This window comes from Vanessa cardui, chromosome 10 (assembly GCF_905220365.1).
Source record: "Vanessa cardui chromosome 10, ilVanCard2.1, whole genome shotgun sequence".
NCBI lineage: Eukaryota > Metazoa > Arthropoda > Insecta > Lepidoptera > Nymphalidae > Vanessa > Vanessa cardui.
Window position 1 is genome coordinate 2,132,331 of NC_061132.1, and position 17,770 is coordinate 2,150,100.

General features: G+C 42.9%; 1 protein-coding gene across 1 annotated transcript; it reads right to left on the bottom strand.

The window, feature by feature from the left end:
• Window positions 1-1,595: 1,595 nt before the first annotated feature.
• LOC124532920 (PHD finger protein 12) lies at window positions 1,596-16,697 on the bottom strand. Its single transcript, XM_047108046.1, has 14 exons — window positions 16,368-16,697; window positions 16,058-16,242; window positions 15,828-15,974; window positions 15,324-15,538; window positions 14,346-14,491; window positions 14,188-14,262; window positions 13,499-13,632; window positions 12,687-12,805; window positions 11,692-11,879; window positions 11,049-11,294; window positions 9,930-10,228; window positions 9,713-9,854; window positions 9,168-9,334; window positions 1,596-2,956 (listed from the first exon to the last, which is right to left on the bottom strand). Exons 1-14 carry the CDS (start codon window positions 16,413-16,415, stop codon window positions 2,749-2,751), a joined length of 2,319 nt encoding a protein of 772 aa, XP_046964002.1. The 5' UTR covers window positions 16,416-16,697; the 3' UTR covers window positions 1,596-2,748.
• Between the last annotated feature and the right edge of the window lie 1,073 nt (window positions 16,698-17,770).

The window sequence follows — 17,770 nt, forward strand, 5'->3', positions numbered from 1 at the left end:
ATTCTAAGAATAATAAAAGTACCTTGCTCTCAAATTTTTATTTGCAAATTTCTGACTAGCTCTTTTATGAAAAGGAATTAAACTTACTCTATATTTATTTATTAAAATTGGCTGATTTTGCAGAGGTTGGAGAAGATTAGATTATAAAGGTGAAAAAGAGTAAATACTGAGTTTCATACTGGTTTATGCCAGTTCATCTGTAAAGCTATCTGCCATAAGCGATCAGCAGGTCACAAATATTGAAAAATCATAGGAATATTATTTATTTTACAGCCATATAAAGTTTTATTTTTAACTTATAAGCACTTAGTTATATTTCTAAAAACTATACTATACTGTGTTATGTATCAAGATAGAATAAATAATATCATAAAGGGTATGCCCTTCAGTATTTAATTACAAATTCGATACAGTTTCTTTACGAAATTGGAAAAATAAAGCAATTTTTGTATGAAAAACTTTGTAACTGAGTTAGCTAGAACACTATACCAAAACAACTTTATACTCACTGCTTATTATTGTTGTCTAGAATTACTTTTACTCTTTAATTTATAAGGTATATACTTTAGCCTTTGAGGGGAAGGAGGAAGGAATAAGGGATCAACTAAAAAAAATATGCATATATAATATCATAACTTTATTTTAGCCAGAAGCCATATTCATAAAAAGTATATGTATTTAGATACAAAGCAATTATTTCAACTGCAAACTTTTTACCCTAATAATCTTAATTCCAAACTATACAACGAACGCTAACAAATCAGAAATCTAATATCAAAAGCTTGAATTAATGACTCTAAGATAAGAATAATATTCTTAATAAGACGAATAGTATAGATATACTTGTGGTTTAGTTTAGTAAAACTTTCAAGGGCAAAGTTATAATATTCAGACTAACACTAAATACAGAATCTTACTTAAACAAGAGATCATCGCTATGTTAAAAAGATTACTAATCTTAATATTTCTTAATTTTGATTATAATTCTATATCAATGAGTAATTACTTAAAGGAACACTTTATTATACAAAAGTAATTTAACAACCCTTTCTAACATCGAAAAACGAAGGGTTCTTGGTTTGCGTGAAAGATTGTACGAAAAGTAGAGAGTAATATATTGCCTAATATAGTATCAAAAATAGAATAAATATAAGCAAACGTTAGTTTAATCTATTTCATGCAATTAGCTATAGTGTACACTATAATAGTTCTTGATTACTATATGTTTATTTTATTTTATACTATTCAAATTAACTAATTATATCCACTTTAATTTTATTTCCAAAGTTCCGAAGTTTTGTCAATGTCTAAAACGTTTGTGCAAACCATAACAAATATGGTACATTATTGACATTTGACCAATGATTTTACAGTAATTCATTAATTCATTTTGTTTATTGAGCTTTTGAACTTTTATGTTTGAAACAGGCTACATGAACATGTATGAACTACATGTAAAAATGCTACACAAATTTAATTCACTAATATCATATACAAAGTCTCTGTGTCATAATGTCACAATGCATAAAAATTAAAAACAAATTTTTATGTTAAATCTATTTACTAGGTACATAATACATACTAAGGAAATAATTATATTAATTAGATATATATACAGTTTAGCCAAGGTCACCCAGTGACTTAATCACTATTTACTAAGTTTCTACATACTTTCTAATTTTAAACAACAATTAAGATTTTAGGGTTGTTAATTTACCTCTGTTACTTACTATGCATATGAGGAAATACACTAAGTATGAAGAATTAATTTTATATTTAATTGTTTAAAACTATTTAATACATACATTTTGAGTTATCTAATTTGAATTATATTTAAGAACAGTAGTATGTCTGATATTACAATTGTGTAGAACCATGTGTGGAAATTCAAATCAGAATAAGTTAATATTGAAATAATATTATTAATAAATTACTTTAAAATTTGAATTCAAGCAAAACTCCTTGAAAATAGACACAGGAACATTATTATAAGCATATTAATTCATTCACCACAACATATCAATACACAACAGATACTCAAATGTCAAAGAAAAGTTTTCTTCAAAGCATAAGTAGCAGTATAATTCTAATCATCACCCATTCTTCCTCATGCGAAGTCGGGACAAACAACTATAGTAGCGGCACGTTATGATGGCCGTTTTGACGATGATTGATGCCCGCTCATGAAGTTTCGTATTTAATAAATAATTACATCAAAGGAGCAAATTGTTGTTCTTTATGGTCAATAGTAACGTGCACTTTCAGTTTATCGAAAATTTATCGAATGTGATTTCTAAACTACAAATATTAGGGTACCGCGAAGATAACTTTTTTTGCGTAAACGTGTACGTCACACTCTCACACTCGACCACATAGTCGGTGTTATATTTGTATTGACACATAATATTTTATCTATTTTATAAATTATTTATTTTATTTTATTTAAATGTGTTTATTGTAGAAAATGATAATAGAAATAATATTAGTATTCAGAACATAAACCTTTTTAATCAGATACTACTTGCAACAAAAACTTGAATTAAATTACTTGCAAAAAAAAACAAAGATTTGAATATATCGATAATAAATTTACATTTTACATCAATTTTTTAATGTGTCAAAACGGCCATCGTATCTTGCCGCTAGAATAGTAATATAAAAAGCTACTAAAATACCAGCATCACACTTATATAACACTATTATTGATCACAATCCCCGGTCACACTGCTTCACTTTCCACTTCACTTCTCAGAGGGCGGGCTCGTCGAGCGCGGGCAGGTGCGGGAAGGTCTCGTGGTCGGTGATGCTGAACACGTAGAGACGGCAGCCGAACTGCAGCAGCGCGCCGTGCGCCAGCAGCGCCGAGCCCTCCCACGCCGCGCGAGCTGGCGGCGCCGCGCCCGAGCAGCGGCAGCCCGCCTCGCGCCCCGCCGGCGCCGTCAGCGACCCATTCACTCTGGAATTGCAATCACATTGAATATTGTAACTCAACTAAAAATGTTATACAAAAAAAAAAAGTCAAGTAACAGCCTGTAAATTTCCCACTGCTGAGATAAGGCCTCCTCTTCCATTAAGGAGAGAGATTGGAACATATTCCACCACGCTGTTCCAATGCGGGTTGGTGGAATGAACATGTGACAGAATTTCGATGAAATTAAGACACATGCAGGTTTCCTCACGATGTTTTCCTTCACCGCCGAGCACGAGATGAATTATAAACACAATTAAGCACATATATATAGTGGTGCTTGCCTGGGTTTGAACCCGCAATCATCGGTTAAGATGCACGCGTTCTAACCACTGGGCCATCTCAGCTCTAAATGTTATACATTTGGAAATTAACTGTGTTCCAAATATCTGCTCTTAAAAATACATTTTAATACATAACACCATCTTATAAGAACAGATTCATTCATTATATTAATTTAACTATTTCACAATATATTCATTTAATACTGAGACTAGTATGGTTGTAATCATCACCAGACTGGTTTCGGTCAGTATCAGATTGTGTACTTCTATAGTTAGGTAAGCATCCCTTTACGATAACTAAAATAATGAATCAATTGTAGTTTATTTACGAAATAACCTTACTATTTTTACTGAGACTAAATAAATATAATTATATTTAAGAAAGAAGACAATACTCGCGGTTTTATTTTGTGTTACGCTTGTGTTTACACCAACAAATGTAACATGAGTGTTGTACGATCCACTAGTCTCTGGGAGAACACTCACTCCCTCTGGCGTCGAAATAAAACAACCAGTGATATGGATCGTGGTACCCGAATGTATATTTCACACCACAAGTACAGGACCAACTACGAATACAATTCGAGTACGGTTACCAATCGAGTGCTATTACAAACGGAGTACTAAAAATTCAAAAAACATAAATCTCTACTTATAAAAGTAGCAAAGCCAAACGATAGCGCGATTTATCTTCTCTAAAGCGCCATCTATCGGCGAAAAGTATAAACTAATAAAAACAAGGTGAGATATCCACGCAGGCCCGCATAGGCCCCGGGGTAACTGGTCGGGGCGATGGCCCCCTACAGTGGTGGCAACGCCGACTGCAACTACAGCCGGGTCACTGGGTGGATTGCAATCCATGGTGTTCGATCCGGGTGGGGTTCACGCCATAGGGCGATCAAGCCTTGGCAATCGGCAACCTGTGCCGGATCCCACTGTGGTATGTCCATGTGATGGCTTCTACCGTCGCGCAGCGAGGTCGAGTTCGTCGGTGGATCCCGGCGAACGCCCGTCAGCCGGCGACGACGAAGCGGTCATGGTCGAGTGAGGTCGCGTGGTAATCCTCTTGGGTCCGGTGGTCGCCGATGGTATGGCGCAATACCCTGGAGATGCTGGGATCGCGCTCCGTCGGCCCTCGCGAACATACATGAACTCAGGCGGCGAACGTGGTCATCTAGGCTCTCCACATGCAGATCTCTGGCTATCACTGCGTTTCTCACGTAGCGGGGCGCTCCGGTGATGGTGCGCAGCGCTAGCGACTGTTGGGCCCGCAAAGACTTGCGGCTTGTTTCGCTGGTCAGTGCGAACCACGCTGGGGCCGCGTAGGTGAGTCGCGTGCGGACGTACGCTTTATATAAGCACAGCTTCACACGGAACGGCAGGTGAGACGCCAGAAGGGGGTGCAAGAGGGTTCTAGCCGCTCGCGTCTGCGTTACGACGTTCTTAACATGGTGACGCATTGAGAGCTTCTTGTCGATGGTCACGCCTAGATACTTTGCAGATGGAGACCACTCGACCGATTCTCCCTGGAGCGACACCATTAGTCGCGGGGCTAGTGACCGCCCTATATGTAGCGCCTGGGTCTTTGCAACGTTGACCTTAAGCCTCCAACGCTCCAGCCAGGGGGGAAGTGCATCTAGTGCTCGCTGCATTTTGGTCGCCGCGTGCGAGGCATTCAACGACGTGGTTACAAATGCGGCGTCGTCAGCGTACAGTGCTAAGATGGCACCATCCGCAACTGGAATGTCATCCGTGTATCTGCTGTAGCAGATGGGTGACAAGCAGCTTCCCTGGGGCACTCCGGCTTGGATGGGACGTTCCGTAGACAGTACGTCTTCAACTGCCACTTGAAAGCGCCTGTCTTGGAGGAAGCTGGCCACAGTCTTAACTACTCGACGGGGAGTAGCAGATGTGGACAGTTTGTATATGAGTCCGGAGTGCCAGACACGGTCGAACGCTTTCTCCATATCCAGGAATACTGCAACGGAGTGCTCTCGTTTGTTATAGGCGACAGCGAGATGGTGCAGAACCCTTGAGACTTGCAGCGTGGTGGAGTGTTCGGCTCGGAAACCGAACTGTTCGTCGCGTGGTTGGAGGTGGGGCGTGATGTGCAGTAGAAGTAGTTTCTCGAAGACTTTCGAAGTCGATGACAGCAGCGTGATGGGACGATAGCTCCCGGGAAGCATTATGTTCTTCCCCTGCTTGGGAACCAGGATAACTCGACCGAGTTTCCACGATGATGGAAAGTGCCCGATGCGAAGGATGCTATTAAAAAGTCGCGTTAGAGTTGCTATTGTTCGCGGGGGTAAGTGCCGCAGGGCTTCATTGGTGACTCGATCAGGGCCAGGCGCTTTACGCAGTTTTGTTCGCCGAATCATCCGTTGGATTTGTCCAGGAGAAAGCACGACGGGGTCTTCGACTGGTGCTATCGATGATTCGAGGTATGCTTTTACGTGTCGCTCGATGGCTTCAACATGCTGTACATCTGTGGTCGGGTTCGGTTTGAACTGCGTCTCCAGGAAATCTGCAAAAATCTCAGCTCGGTCCTCAGCACGGTACCGAGGGGTACCGTCACTGGCCATTAGGGGCCTAATCGGGGGTAGCTTCCTGGAGAGACGTCGGCAAAGGCGGTGGATACCGTTCCAGTCTTCGCCAGCTTGTTCGATGGTAATTTGCCAAGACTCGTTTGCAACAGTTTCCAGTGCTTCCGAGATCCTGAGAGCCAGAGCATTGAGTAGCGTCTTCATCGCTGGACATCGCTGGTTTTGCCAGTTCCTGCGTAGCTTCCTTTTCTCCTCTAACATCGCTCTGATGTAGGGGGGTAGCTGGGGTTGTCTACATGTGGTTGAAGCATCAACTCTGGATTCACGAAGCGCATCAGACATAGTCGCGCTGAGGTCTAAGGCAAGTCGGTCGACGTCCGTTGGCGACTCAACTCTGTAGGACGGCGAGTGCTTAGTCAGGTATTCGGCGAAGAGTCGCCAGTCCTGGCGATGTTTTGGAGAAGGTGGTCTTGCTGTCATCGGCGTGGTATTCAATGTTAAGAGGACTGTTTGGTGGTCGGAAATGAGGTGGTCATCCATTACATCGATCGACAGTGCGGCGGGCAATCCGCGGGTGATCGCAATGTCGATGACGTCTGGCATGTGGGCTGCGCAGTACGGGTAGTGCGTCGGTACCTCTGGTCCTAACACATAATAGCCGTGGCGGTCTGCATCATCCAGGAGGCGTCTGCCATCCGGACTCACTGTGCTTGAATTCCACGCCGTGTGTTTCGCGTTGAAGTCTCCAGCAATTACCGTGGGCAGCGGCGAGTTCAACAGAGTGTGGACGTCAGCCACTGCGAGTCGGTTATTCGGAGGCTTGTAGAAGGCGAACACGCGGAAGGGCTGGCGATCGATGCATATCTCCACGCCCAGGGCGTACGATGACTGCAGTTGTTGTACTGGCAGGAGTTGGTGAATGATTTTTCGACGGACCAAGACTGCTAAACCCCGATAAGCAGTTCCGGTCGGCGAGGCGTGGTCCTCCCGGTAGACGTAGTATCCGGAAACCTTCAACTTGTCTACTGGTCTAAGGTGAGTCTCGCTAATCAGGCCGATGTCCACTCGACGCTGGGCAAGCAGAGTTTTAAAGAGCTGGGCTTTTTGTGATGAAAGCCCGTCGGCATTCCAGAATGCAATACGGAGCTCATCCATGACAGAGCTCCATTATGCATTTTAGGATCAGCGGAATCGGATCACGCTGCTCCTGGATGGCCACCAGAACCTGATTAAGGGTGCCGATGATATTGGTCAGTCTTGGGTCCATAGGAGCCACCCGCTTCGCCTTCGTCCCCGTAACAGGGGCAGCGACCACGGTGCGCTTGGACGGTATGTTAGGCGACACTGATGTTGCCGTCACTGTTTCTTTTGAGGTTGGGGTTGCTGGAGGAGGCACGACCTCAGGCCGTGAATCTTGTCGAGTGCGCTTAGCGCGCTTACGACGGCGCTTTTGGCTCGGTTGCTGTTGTGGCTGGTTTGCTGCTGCCATGAGCGAACCCGGCGCGTTGACCTCTGCAGGAGTGGAGGCTGAGGAGACAGGGGCTGAGGGAGCGCGCGCAGCTGTGGTACGTACAACGGTTCCAACTCGGCGGTTCTTCGCTTCCTTATGGAATATTGGGCAGGAGGAGTTATTTGCCGTGTGCGCGCCGCCACAGTTGGCGCATGTCGGGGTTTCCTCCAAGGGGCGCTGACAGTCCCTGGCCGCATGATTCTCTCCACAGCGCACACAGGCAATAGGTCTGTGGCAGTTATGTGATGAATGCCGGAACTGCTGACAGCGGTGGCATTGCGCGGGCCCCTTACGGCCACGCCATGCTTCGATGGTGATCCCGGGCATGCATAGAAGTTCATTCACTTCGTATATTCCCGGGATGAGGTCTGGTGTCCGTTGCAGTTGCGCAAACAGGAGGCAGCCTGGTCTGCCAGGTCGCGCAGGAATCGTCCGCACATACTCCGGGACATAACCAAGCTCTCGGAGCTCTGCCTCGACTAGTGCTGGCTCGGTGTTTGCCGGTAGGCCGCGGATTGCTACCTTGATGCTCCTCTCTGCCGGGAGCGAGTAGCAGAACCAGGAGATTCCGACTGTATTCTCCAGTTGGGTCAAGTACCGTTGGATTAACCGGAACTCCTGGTCCGACTTTGGGATAAACCTGACGACTTTCCCGAACGGGCGTCCGTTTGGTGTATGTCCGAGCAGCTTCTTTAGCTTCCGGAAGTGTGTTGGCCAATCTGGCAGTGCTTCCACTTTAAGAGGCGGATAGCGGCCAGATGTCTTCGGCGCGTTTGAGCCGGTCGAAGCAGCATAGGTGGCAGTGGTAGCCGCCGTGGTTGCGGTTTTTGTAGTCATGGCGGGTGTGTTCCTCGCCGGGGATGCCGCTGCAGCCGCGTATGTCAGTCCGTGTGTGGCGGAGTTCGTCTCCACTGGGGATTCTAGAGACAGGAGTGGCATGCTAGGTGGTACCACTGGCGTCTGTTTCTTTAATCCCCGTGGAGGAGAGGAGAAACGCTCCACTTCGATTTGTGGTGGGGTGGGAATGTGTGAACTGCGCGCAGGTTTCGATGTTGTCTGCAGCGACAACGTCGGCTCCGGCGTGGAAGAATTTAGTGTCACACTACGCTTTTCGGTCAGGGAGACCATATCCGTTGAGGGTGCAGAGGAGAGCGTGAGAGGGCTGACTGCGAAGGATTCTTTACCAGCACCCGATGAGGAGCTGCCTTGCGCAGAGTCCGGGACCTTCTTGCGACCGCGAACGGTGAAGGTGGCTTCGCCAGACGCTATTATTGCGTCCAGCCCAACCTCAGCAGCGGCGACGGATCGACTATAAGCCCTGCGGCGCAGTGGGCGAGGGCGCGTCGCACGTCGCCGGTGCCTGTATCGTCGAAGGCATGGTAAACGCGCTTTTGCAATTTAACACAGAAGGAGTTCACCCGAACAGTAAGTAGCGTCGGAGTAGCGGTATCATCACACGCTAACAACCCGCCAGCTCGGTCCTCGGGGCTTGCCGCGGGTAGCGGACCGAGGGCCAAAACCAGAGGGGGAAGCGTGTCAATCCGAATGAACGAACCGCTATTGGACGCAATTGGACAAATCCGTATACTACACCAACCAAGCCCGAGCGCCGGTGCATTCGTGAGCACTCGACAAGCTGAGCTGAGCGAAGATATCAAACTTATCAAAATAGAAATCCAAACAACGACGAAGACATCCTAGAAAACAATTCCCAAAGCCATCAAGCCCCCAAAGCCAAGACCAATAATTATAAAATAAATCAAAGTTAATATCTACTAGCCATACCAACCAAACCATAGTGCGATCTAATTGACGCACAGCGCCATCTAGCGACAAACAGTGTAACAATTATACATGAGTACCTGGGCGGCCTCCCGTGTCGGCGGCGCACGACGCGTCGCAGCGCGTCGTCGGGCGGCGCGAGCGCGTGCGGCGCGTCGCGGGCGCGCGACACGTCGCACGCGAACATCACGCCGTTGACGAGCGAGCCCCACTCCGAGTAGTTGATCAGCTCGAAGTGACGCGTCACCTGCACGACACCGCCGATGTTACTCTCATTTAATATTGAGGATTTATCATTTGATGTGGTCATACAAACAACATAACAAATAAATAAAATTGAAGTGTTAGTCTGTGATTTCCATATAACTTTGCAAATTTATATTATTGATTGCTATTACCAAGTTACTAAAACTAATGAATTGTATTTTTGTTGGTCTATAAAAACTTACAAAGAAGATTTAAAATTAGTTACAATTATAAAGTTAAGGTAGAAAAATCAGCATTGAGCAATATAAATATAAATAGGTATACTTTCAAAGATAAAATCAATCTCAAAACCTGGAAACGATAACAGATTACTATATATACTATAACAAAAATGTGTGGTGGGTTTCATCATACTCGCCTCATCGCAGAAGATGACGGCGTGCCGCGGCGACACGCGGCGGCAGCGCGCGTCCAGCACCACGTCGCACGCGCTGTCGCTGCCCACCGACAGCGCCGACAGCCGCATGGCCACCGCCGCGCCCAGCGACGCCTCGCCCTCGCTGTCGGGGCAGACACACTCGTTACGATCCAACGACTCGACGCGATCGCGACCGGCCGAAATGAGATGCACTAACCCGTCGGGGCGCAGCACCTCGCAGAGCGCGGCCTTGACGAGTGCGTCGGCGAGGTCGAGTCCGGGCGGCGGGGGAAGCGGGCGCGGCTCGGGCGGCGGCGGCGCGGGCCCCCACACGAGCGCGGCGATGCGCTCGCGGTCGGCGCGCGCCAGCAGCTCGGAGGGCAGAGCGCCGCGCCGCACGCCGAGCCGCGCCAGGCGCGCGCGCGACGCCCCCCGCAGCGCCGCCGCCGCGCGCGCGCCCCACGCGCCGATCGCGCCGCGCCGCCAGCGCCCCGCACTCGCCTCGCCCGCTGCCACCTGTCATACGGATACATCTTAAATGTCGTATTTACTTGTAGGTCATTTTCTATTCACTCATCATTTTAATTTGGAAGTCATAGCATCTGTCATGTTATCAATTTCAATCAATGTCGAAAAAATAAATAAGTAACTTTGACAGATACCAAAGAATTATAAAGACTTATGAGTTGGGGCTGCAAATGTCTTCAATCACATATGCAATGTGACACGGGTCTATGTTTTTTTTTTTCATTTATTTTAAAGAGGGTTTTTTCTGTAAGAAAATGCCACCCTCATAGTGCTTACAAAACATTAAACTTATCCAATTGATTAATCGATTCTTAAAAACACCATCCACTAATTTGTACAAAACTTGCGCTGGTTCTGATGTAGGGTCAGCGAGGACACTATTACATGCCCCCACCTCCCCGCAATAATTGATTAAACGTAAAAAAGAAATTCTATCAGTCTCATTCCGAGCACACTCCATTATTACGTGGTACGTGTCTTCTATGCTGTTACATACACTACAGTTAGGTGAAGGTGTTTTACCCATAAGAAAACCAAAGTTATTTAATGGAATGTGGCCGGAACGAAGTCGAAGAGCTGTGACAATTGAAGACCTGCTTATATTGGCTCCATCAAACCAAAGACTTACGGGTCTATGTTGCTATATAAAAAATAAAGTAAACTTTATTTCAATATTCATTAATTTTGTAAATTTTATACATAAAGTTTTAATACAACCGGGCAAGTGTTGCAAAGCTAATTTTCTTTTTCACTAACGTTTAAATTTTTCACATTTTTTTTTGTAAACTAATAATAGTATAGCAATAACCTGTTGCAATCGTTGCCAAGCAAGCAGCTTGACCAGTCTCTCGTCCAGCTTCTTTAGCTGTTCCTCGACGGTGGCCAGCAGCTCCTCGACGCCCTCCTCCGCGCAGAGCTCGAGCCGCTCCGTCTTAGTGGACCTTTTTCCTGGACTCTTCACCTCGCTTTGAGATACTTTCCGCTTCTTGACTGTAGTGGTTAGATGCTCAAAGTCCGAATCTGAGAAATCACTGGAATCGCTATTTTTTTCAGCCTGAAAAATTTTTTACAAATTCTTACTTTCACATTTTGATACTTTTATAAATAAAAACGAGTTATCAACTGAAAATCAAGACGGATAGACCCTCGTGTGAAATACAAAATATATAATATGTAAAGGAGACGTATTTTGACGACCTCCATGGTCGAGTGGTGTGTACACCGGTTTTCATGGGTACACCACTCCGAGGTCCCGGGTTCGATTCCCGGCCGAGTCGATGTAGATTACCATTAGTTTTCTATGTTGTCTCGGGTCTGGGTGTTTGTGGTACCGTCGCGTCGTTACTTCTGATTTCCATAACACAAGTGCTTTAGCTACTTACATTGGGATCAGAGTAATGTATGTGATGTTGTCTCATATTTATTTATTTATTATGTATTAGGAGACTCACGTCGGGCTCGTCGCCGGTCTGGGCGCGGCGCGGGCCGGCGTCGCGGGCGTCGCGCAGCGGGCACTCGCCCTCCCCCGAGTACTGCGGGCACGACAGATTCATGCATATCTGGTGCTTCAAGTCGCTTTCCTCGTCGTCCTCGTCGTCGTCGCTGTCGTACGCTCCGCCGGCCTTCAGGTTCCTTATCACTACAATGTGAGTGACAAAAAATTTATGATTCTTATTATTTTATTTCTCTAACAAATGTATTCCTAGTAGATATTAAGGCAAACAGTTTTAATTATGTATTAAAAAAGTAAGATCATTTAAAATTTAGTTATGTCAGTATAAGAGCAGAGATGGCCCAGTGGTTAGAACGCGTGCATCTTAACCGATGTTTGCGGGTTCAAACCCAGGCAAGCACCGCTGATTCATGAGCTTAATTTGTCTTTATAATTTATCTCGTGCTCAGCGGTAAAGGGAAACATCATGAGGAAACCTGCATGTGACAAATTTCATAGAAATTCTACCACATGTGTATTCCACCAACCCGCATTGGAACAGCGTGGTGGAATATGTTCCAAACCTTCTCCTTAAAGGGAGAGGAGGCCTTTAGCCCAGCAGTGAGAATTACAGGCTGTTGTTGTTGTATGTCAGTATGTTGTGGAGATACCAAGGAGCGGAGGCCCCTAAATATTACTTTGCAAATTTATTTAAACAATTTCACTTCTGACTATCAGACGAGAACCGGTGTATTCAACGTGGTATGCCATCGGGTCCAATAATGGACCCTGACCCTTTGGGTCAAAAATCAAGGACACGGTAGCCACAGGCTACCGTAGAGGATACGCCCGGGTAAGGATGTTCGCCTCGAGGCCCGTACCCAACCCTGGCCTAGGCCAAGGTGGAAGAACCCGGATTGATTCTGACTATACTCTATTGATTGTTCTTGTCAATCACTTTTAAAAGAGCAATCAATGTGATTATTATAAGTTGTCATTATGTAGAGAGGGTACCGTCGCGGCAGCGCACGTGGTCACGGCGCGCGGGCAGCAGCGGCGGCGGGCGGCGGTAGTGGTGGCGCACCATGCGCGGCACGTGCACGCGACCGCGCGCGCCCACCGGCACCTTCACGCTGCCACACACACCACACACTTTACCACACAACTCTATTCGCACCTTCACGCTGCCACACGACACCACACTTATAGCACACTACTCTAATCGCGCGCGGTAAACTACTCTACTACTTATAACTTAGCTATTTCAAATATATGACTGTTTTCAATCGACTTAAAAAGAGGGATTTCATTCCGCTGGGGTAGGTTAGTCAATAACTGTCACGGTAGCATGCGTAAGGGATCCCGTGGCGCCCACCGAAAGACGGCGAGGGTACCACTGGTTTTTTAGTGGGTAAACCCGGTGGACCTGGGCGCACTAGGCGTTCAGGAAACCGAGTCCCACACCCCCCCCCCCACTTTCCATCACGTGGGGGAAGCGCGTAAAGCGTTTTTCCAGCGTAAAAAAAAAAGCTTAGTCAATAACTATTATATAGAGGACTTATTAGATTTGTAGTAACAGAAGACCCGGTTAAACACCTTGTAAATAGTGTTAGTTTATATTAAAAGTAAATATTTTGGCCAAATTATTTAGAGTTTGATGAAGTAATTGGATTAAAATATAGAGTAAAAAACTCTTAATCGATTAAAATTATAGGTTCAATGTTTTATAATTTGTCTAGCGTAAGGTAAATGAAAGTATCGTGAGGAAACCTGAATGTATAGGATAAACATTTCCATTCAAGCAGATTGAGTGTGTTAGTGGGTACCGGAAGGAAGGCCTGGGGTTCCGCGCGCGGCGTATGAAGTCGACCTTGAGTGCATGCTGGTCGACGGGCCCGCTGAAGCGCTCCCACAGCGCCACGCGCTCCGTCGCGCTCACCGAACGCACCAGCTTCCAGTCCTGGAGCGTCATTGCAGATTTCATCATTCCAATACAACAATATTTATGTTACAAAGTAAAAGTTTAAAAAAAATATAAGGAAGCGTTCGAGTAATACGTTGAGGGGGGGGTCTCGTAAAACGTTAAGATTCGTTACAGGGACGGAGGGGATCTTTCTTACAACACGTTACGTAACATTGTTTTTTTTTATAAAAAAAAATTAGGGAATTAAAACTCCAAAATAGGCAACCCTTTTCGTTTACGTTTTATGGGGAATCCCTTGATTGTATGACTAATACGTCATTTTTGATTTGTTCTCACAATATACTTTTTTGCGACTTTAGGGTAAAAATGGTCACTTGAGTGTTACGTAACGTTTAGAGAGTGGGAGGGGGAGTACAGAAAAACGTTACGGTGTGTTATAAGGGGTGGAGGGGGGGGTCAAAAATCTTCAATAATTGCATTATGTAATACTTGAATGCAGCGAGCTTTCAAGTATTACATAATGCAGTTAATAATGGAGGTATTTTATTTCAATATATTAAAATTAAGTCTAAAAATTATGATTCTACATACGATATACTGCTCAACATGGTTGGGGCACATCCAGCGTCCAGTGGGGAGAGCCGTCAGCGGTGGATCCAGGCAATCCTATAACATATTTTGTATTTATTTAATTCATACCTTCTAAAATATTGATTTACAAATATAATTAAAACTACAGCAAGGATCACCTGATGAAACAGTAGAGGGCAGTAATCGCACTGTAGCAGTGGCGCCATCTTGCAGGTCGCACGACACACAAAGCATGATTTGGCGGGCAATGGCACACATCCCCATGCATCCACTGTCACCAGACCACTGCCGGCCTTACTACCTTCTGTAGCAAAAAGTATGAAATATTTAGAAAATTGTTTGCCCTTAGACTCAGGTCCATCATTGTTGTGTCGCAGCCACTAGGTTTCATAGATTTTAAGCATAATGATATCAATTTCAATGACTAACACTCATTCCAAAAAGTGTTCTTAAGACATTATAAGGTCTAAAAATTTTATGATTTTAAATTTTTTTTTTGTTTCGTTAGTAGTATCTTTAATAGGCTATTTGACAATGCGAAAAATAAATTGTGAATTATTGTAATCAGTGTATATTATGAGTTTAAAAATGTTTATTAACTAAGGAAAATTGAAAATAATACTTCATTCATTCATAAATCCATAAATAAAAATGCAAATTTTTATTTTCAACGCTCCTGATTGGTCGGGCTTAAGATGAAGTCACTTTCTTGTAAACTTTGCTTTTCTGCTATATGTACCACAGATATAAAATACAGCAAAGTGACGTCACCGACCCCATTGCAGCGCCATATTGTCAAAATAGCGTTTTTGCGCGCTATTTAAATATGGAATTTTTAATATGATATTTTTCGGCAAATATGTACTAGAAATAAAATACACAACTTTTACTGGGTTCCTTAACTTCTACTAAATAATATAAAATGGATTTTAAAAACCAGTCAAATAGCCTATTGCATATTGTTTCCCTACAAAACCTTTTACATATAACCTCAAAAATTTCAATTTAAACTGTTAAAATGCAATCAATATTTACTTTTGGTGGACATGATCTCAATCTTCAAAGAACACCTCACCTGGCTAAAAATAAATATTCCACAAAAACTATGATAATAAAGTAAATAACTCAAGGATTACCCTTTTCAGTGCCAGGAAATATACAAGGAATTCTCATCTCCCTTGGAAGCTCAAACTGCTTTGGATTCATGACCTTTGCCGCTTTCACTAGGATTTCCATGGGTGATAGTTCCTTTTCCGTCTCAGTCTCTTTGGTGTCTTCTTCCTCTTTATCTTTGTTATCATCTTTACACTTCTTTTTAACAAGTGAATTAGCACGACTGTTGCGTAGTGATCTAAAAATAATTATATTATTAGTGTACTTTATATTTAAGTGAAAATTCTAACTACATATATAATGATATTCTCATTCTCATATCATGCCTTGTTAGTTTAAAATATTTTCCTTTTAATACAATGTTACAATCAAATAAATTCAAATTTGTGATTAATTATATTATCAGGAAAATTACATAACAAAAACAATGTAAGGAAAATACTTTAAAAGCAGAACAGTTTAAAAAATGTCTTTTATTTAATTCATTTTCAATTCTCAGAATACAATAAAATGTCCAAATAGACTACCTGGACTTTTTATCTGTGTCAGATTTATAATCGACAGGGGACTGTGCTCGACTAGAACGTGTACTGGCTGGCTTGTCATCACTGGCGCGACATTCACGACACAACCAAAGTCCCGCTGGAATGTCATTTTCGTCCAGAGGTGGATCACTATAAAGAAAAGAGACAATTTTTATATGACAACTAAATAATTTTGTATTCAATGTCAAATAAAGAATTGAATAATAACTCACTAGCACCCAAGGTGAAAACTGGCAGGACATCGGTCGCAACAGATTAAATCTCCACCTTCCCCGCAAGCGTCACATGAATCGTGATTGTGACCCTTACCAGGACGTTTGTAATAGGGATGTTGGGGTTTCTTAGGTTTTGTAACATTCAAATCTTCGTCTGGTGGTTTAATGAGGGCCCGTATAAGCTAGAAAGATTAACATGTTCATTCCAATGTCTATGTATTATGTAAAACCTTTATTCTGTGAATTCAAAGTAAAATGGCGCTTGTGGCTCAAGAAACTTTAAGAAAATTAATATCACAGTACTTACCGGCATAAGTCCGCCAGATGTATCGAGATCGTAACCAACGTTAGACATTTTAAACTATTGCTTTATCTCTTTTATGAAAGTAAGCACAAAATATAAACAAATAAATCGAAAATTACAATTTCGAGAGCTTTAGTTAACTTTTAATTATAATATAATCGAGCTAATTTTATCCACTGTATAACTATTACATTTTTCCTACTGGAAAAATTACACTACGGCGTAATACTCAAATTTCTAAACTTTATAATAAATATTTCATTTGAGATTAAGAATAACAAACAGTTCGAAATACCGACTAGAAATATGGCGGCTTGATCACCATGCCTGACATCTTGACATTTGACAACTGATTTTTTTATTTGCTTTTAGAAAGGTAAGGATAGTGTACTATTCAGCCAAAGAACAAAATATATTTTGAATGCTTCTTTATGGAAAATTCTAGTTTTGTTCATTATTGTTATATAGTTTACAAATATATCAAATATAAAGATTTGATAGATTTTTACTCGTAGTTATTCAGTTTAAAATAAAAGAATTTTTTTTTTCAAACTGCACGTGTCAAAACAATATAATAGTGTGCGGGACACAAAACAGTATTCTACCGGGATCTTGGCACAAAGAAAAGCCATAAAAAAAACCAAAAATACCGGGATCAATTTGACATTATAATATAAAGTAGGATAAAAATTAATCATGTTCTCTAAACAGAAATTACTTGCTCTTAGCGCGTATAGAGGAATCGCAGAAAAAGAAGCCGGCGTACCATAGGCAAGCAATCTTGCTAGGCAATGTTAAGTGGAATTTGTTGTTACTTTGTCAATTAATTTCCTATTAATTAAAATTTGATTGTGCCATTGAATATAGCAAAAATGTGAGATGATTTTGTAAATTGGGGTATATATATATAGAAAATAACTGTTTTTTATCATATATTAGCATAGTATCAACGTATACCGAAATAAGAAACTAATTTTAGATGCTGTTAATTTAAATGGCCGTTCACAATTTTTATGGGAGAATATCTAATCGATATTCTACTAAAAACGTTTTATGCTCCGAAACAATTTAGTATTTTTGTTTCTATATATAAATAATCTATATATTAAATTTTGATATATAAATTAAATGAATGTCTGGTTCAGCCTTGTGTGTGAGCTAGCGTGCAAGTCGGCCGGTCGGTCGGAGAGTTATTTGCATTTATAAGTAATATAGGTTTGTAACAATTCTTTTCCCCTACAACTTGTTTGTTTTCAGTCGCCAGCTAGTCTTACCTCAACGTTTGTATGGTAACTTTGGCATAATTTCCATGAGCATCCGGCAGTACCTCGCCAGTCGTTGCGAGAATACAACTCCAATACAAAACTCGCAATTTCAGTCATCGTGGAAACAGCTTAAAAAATCAA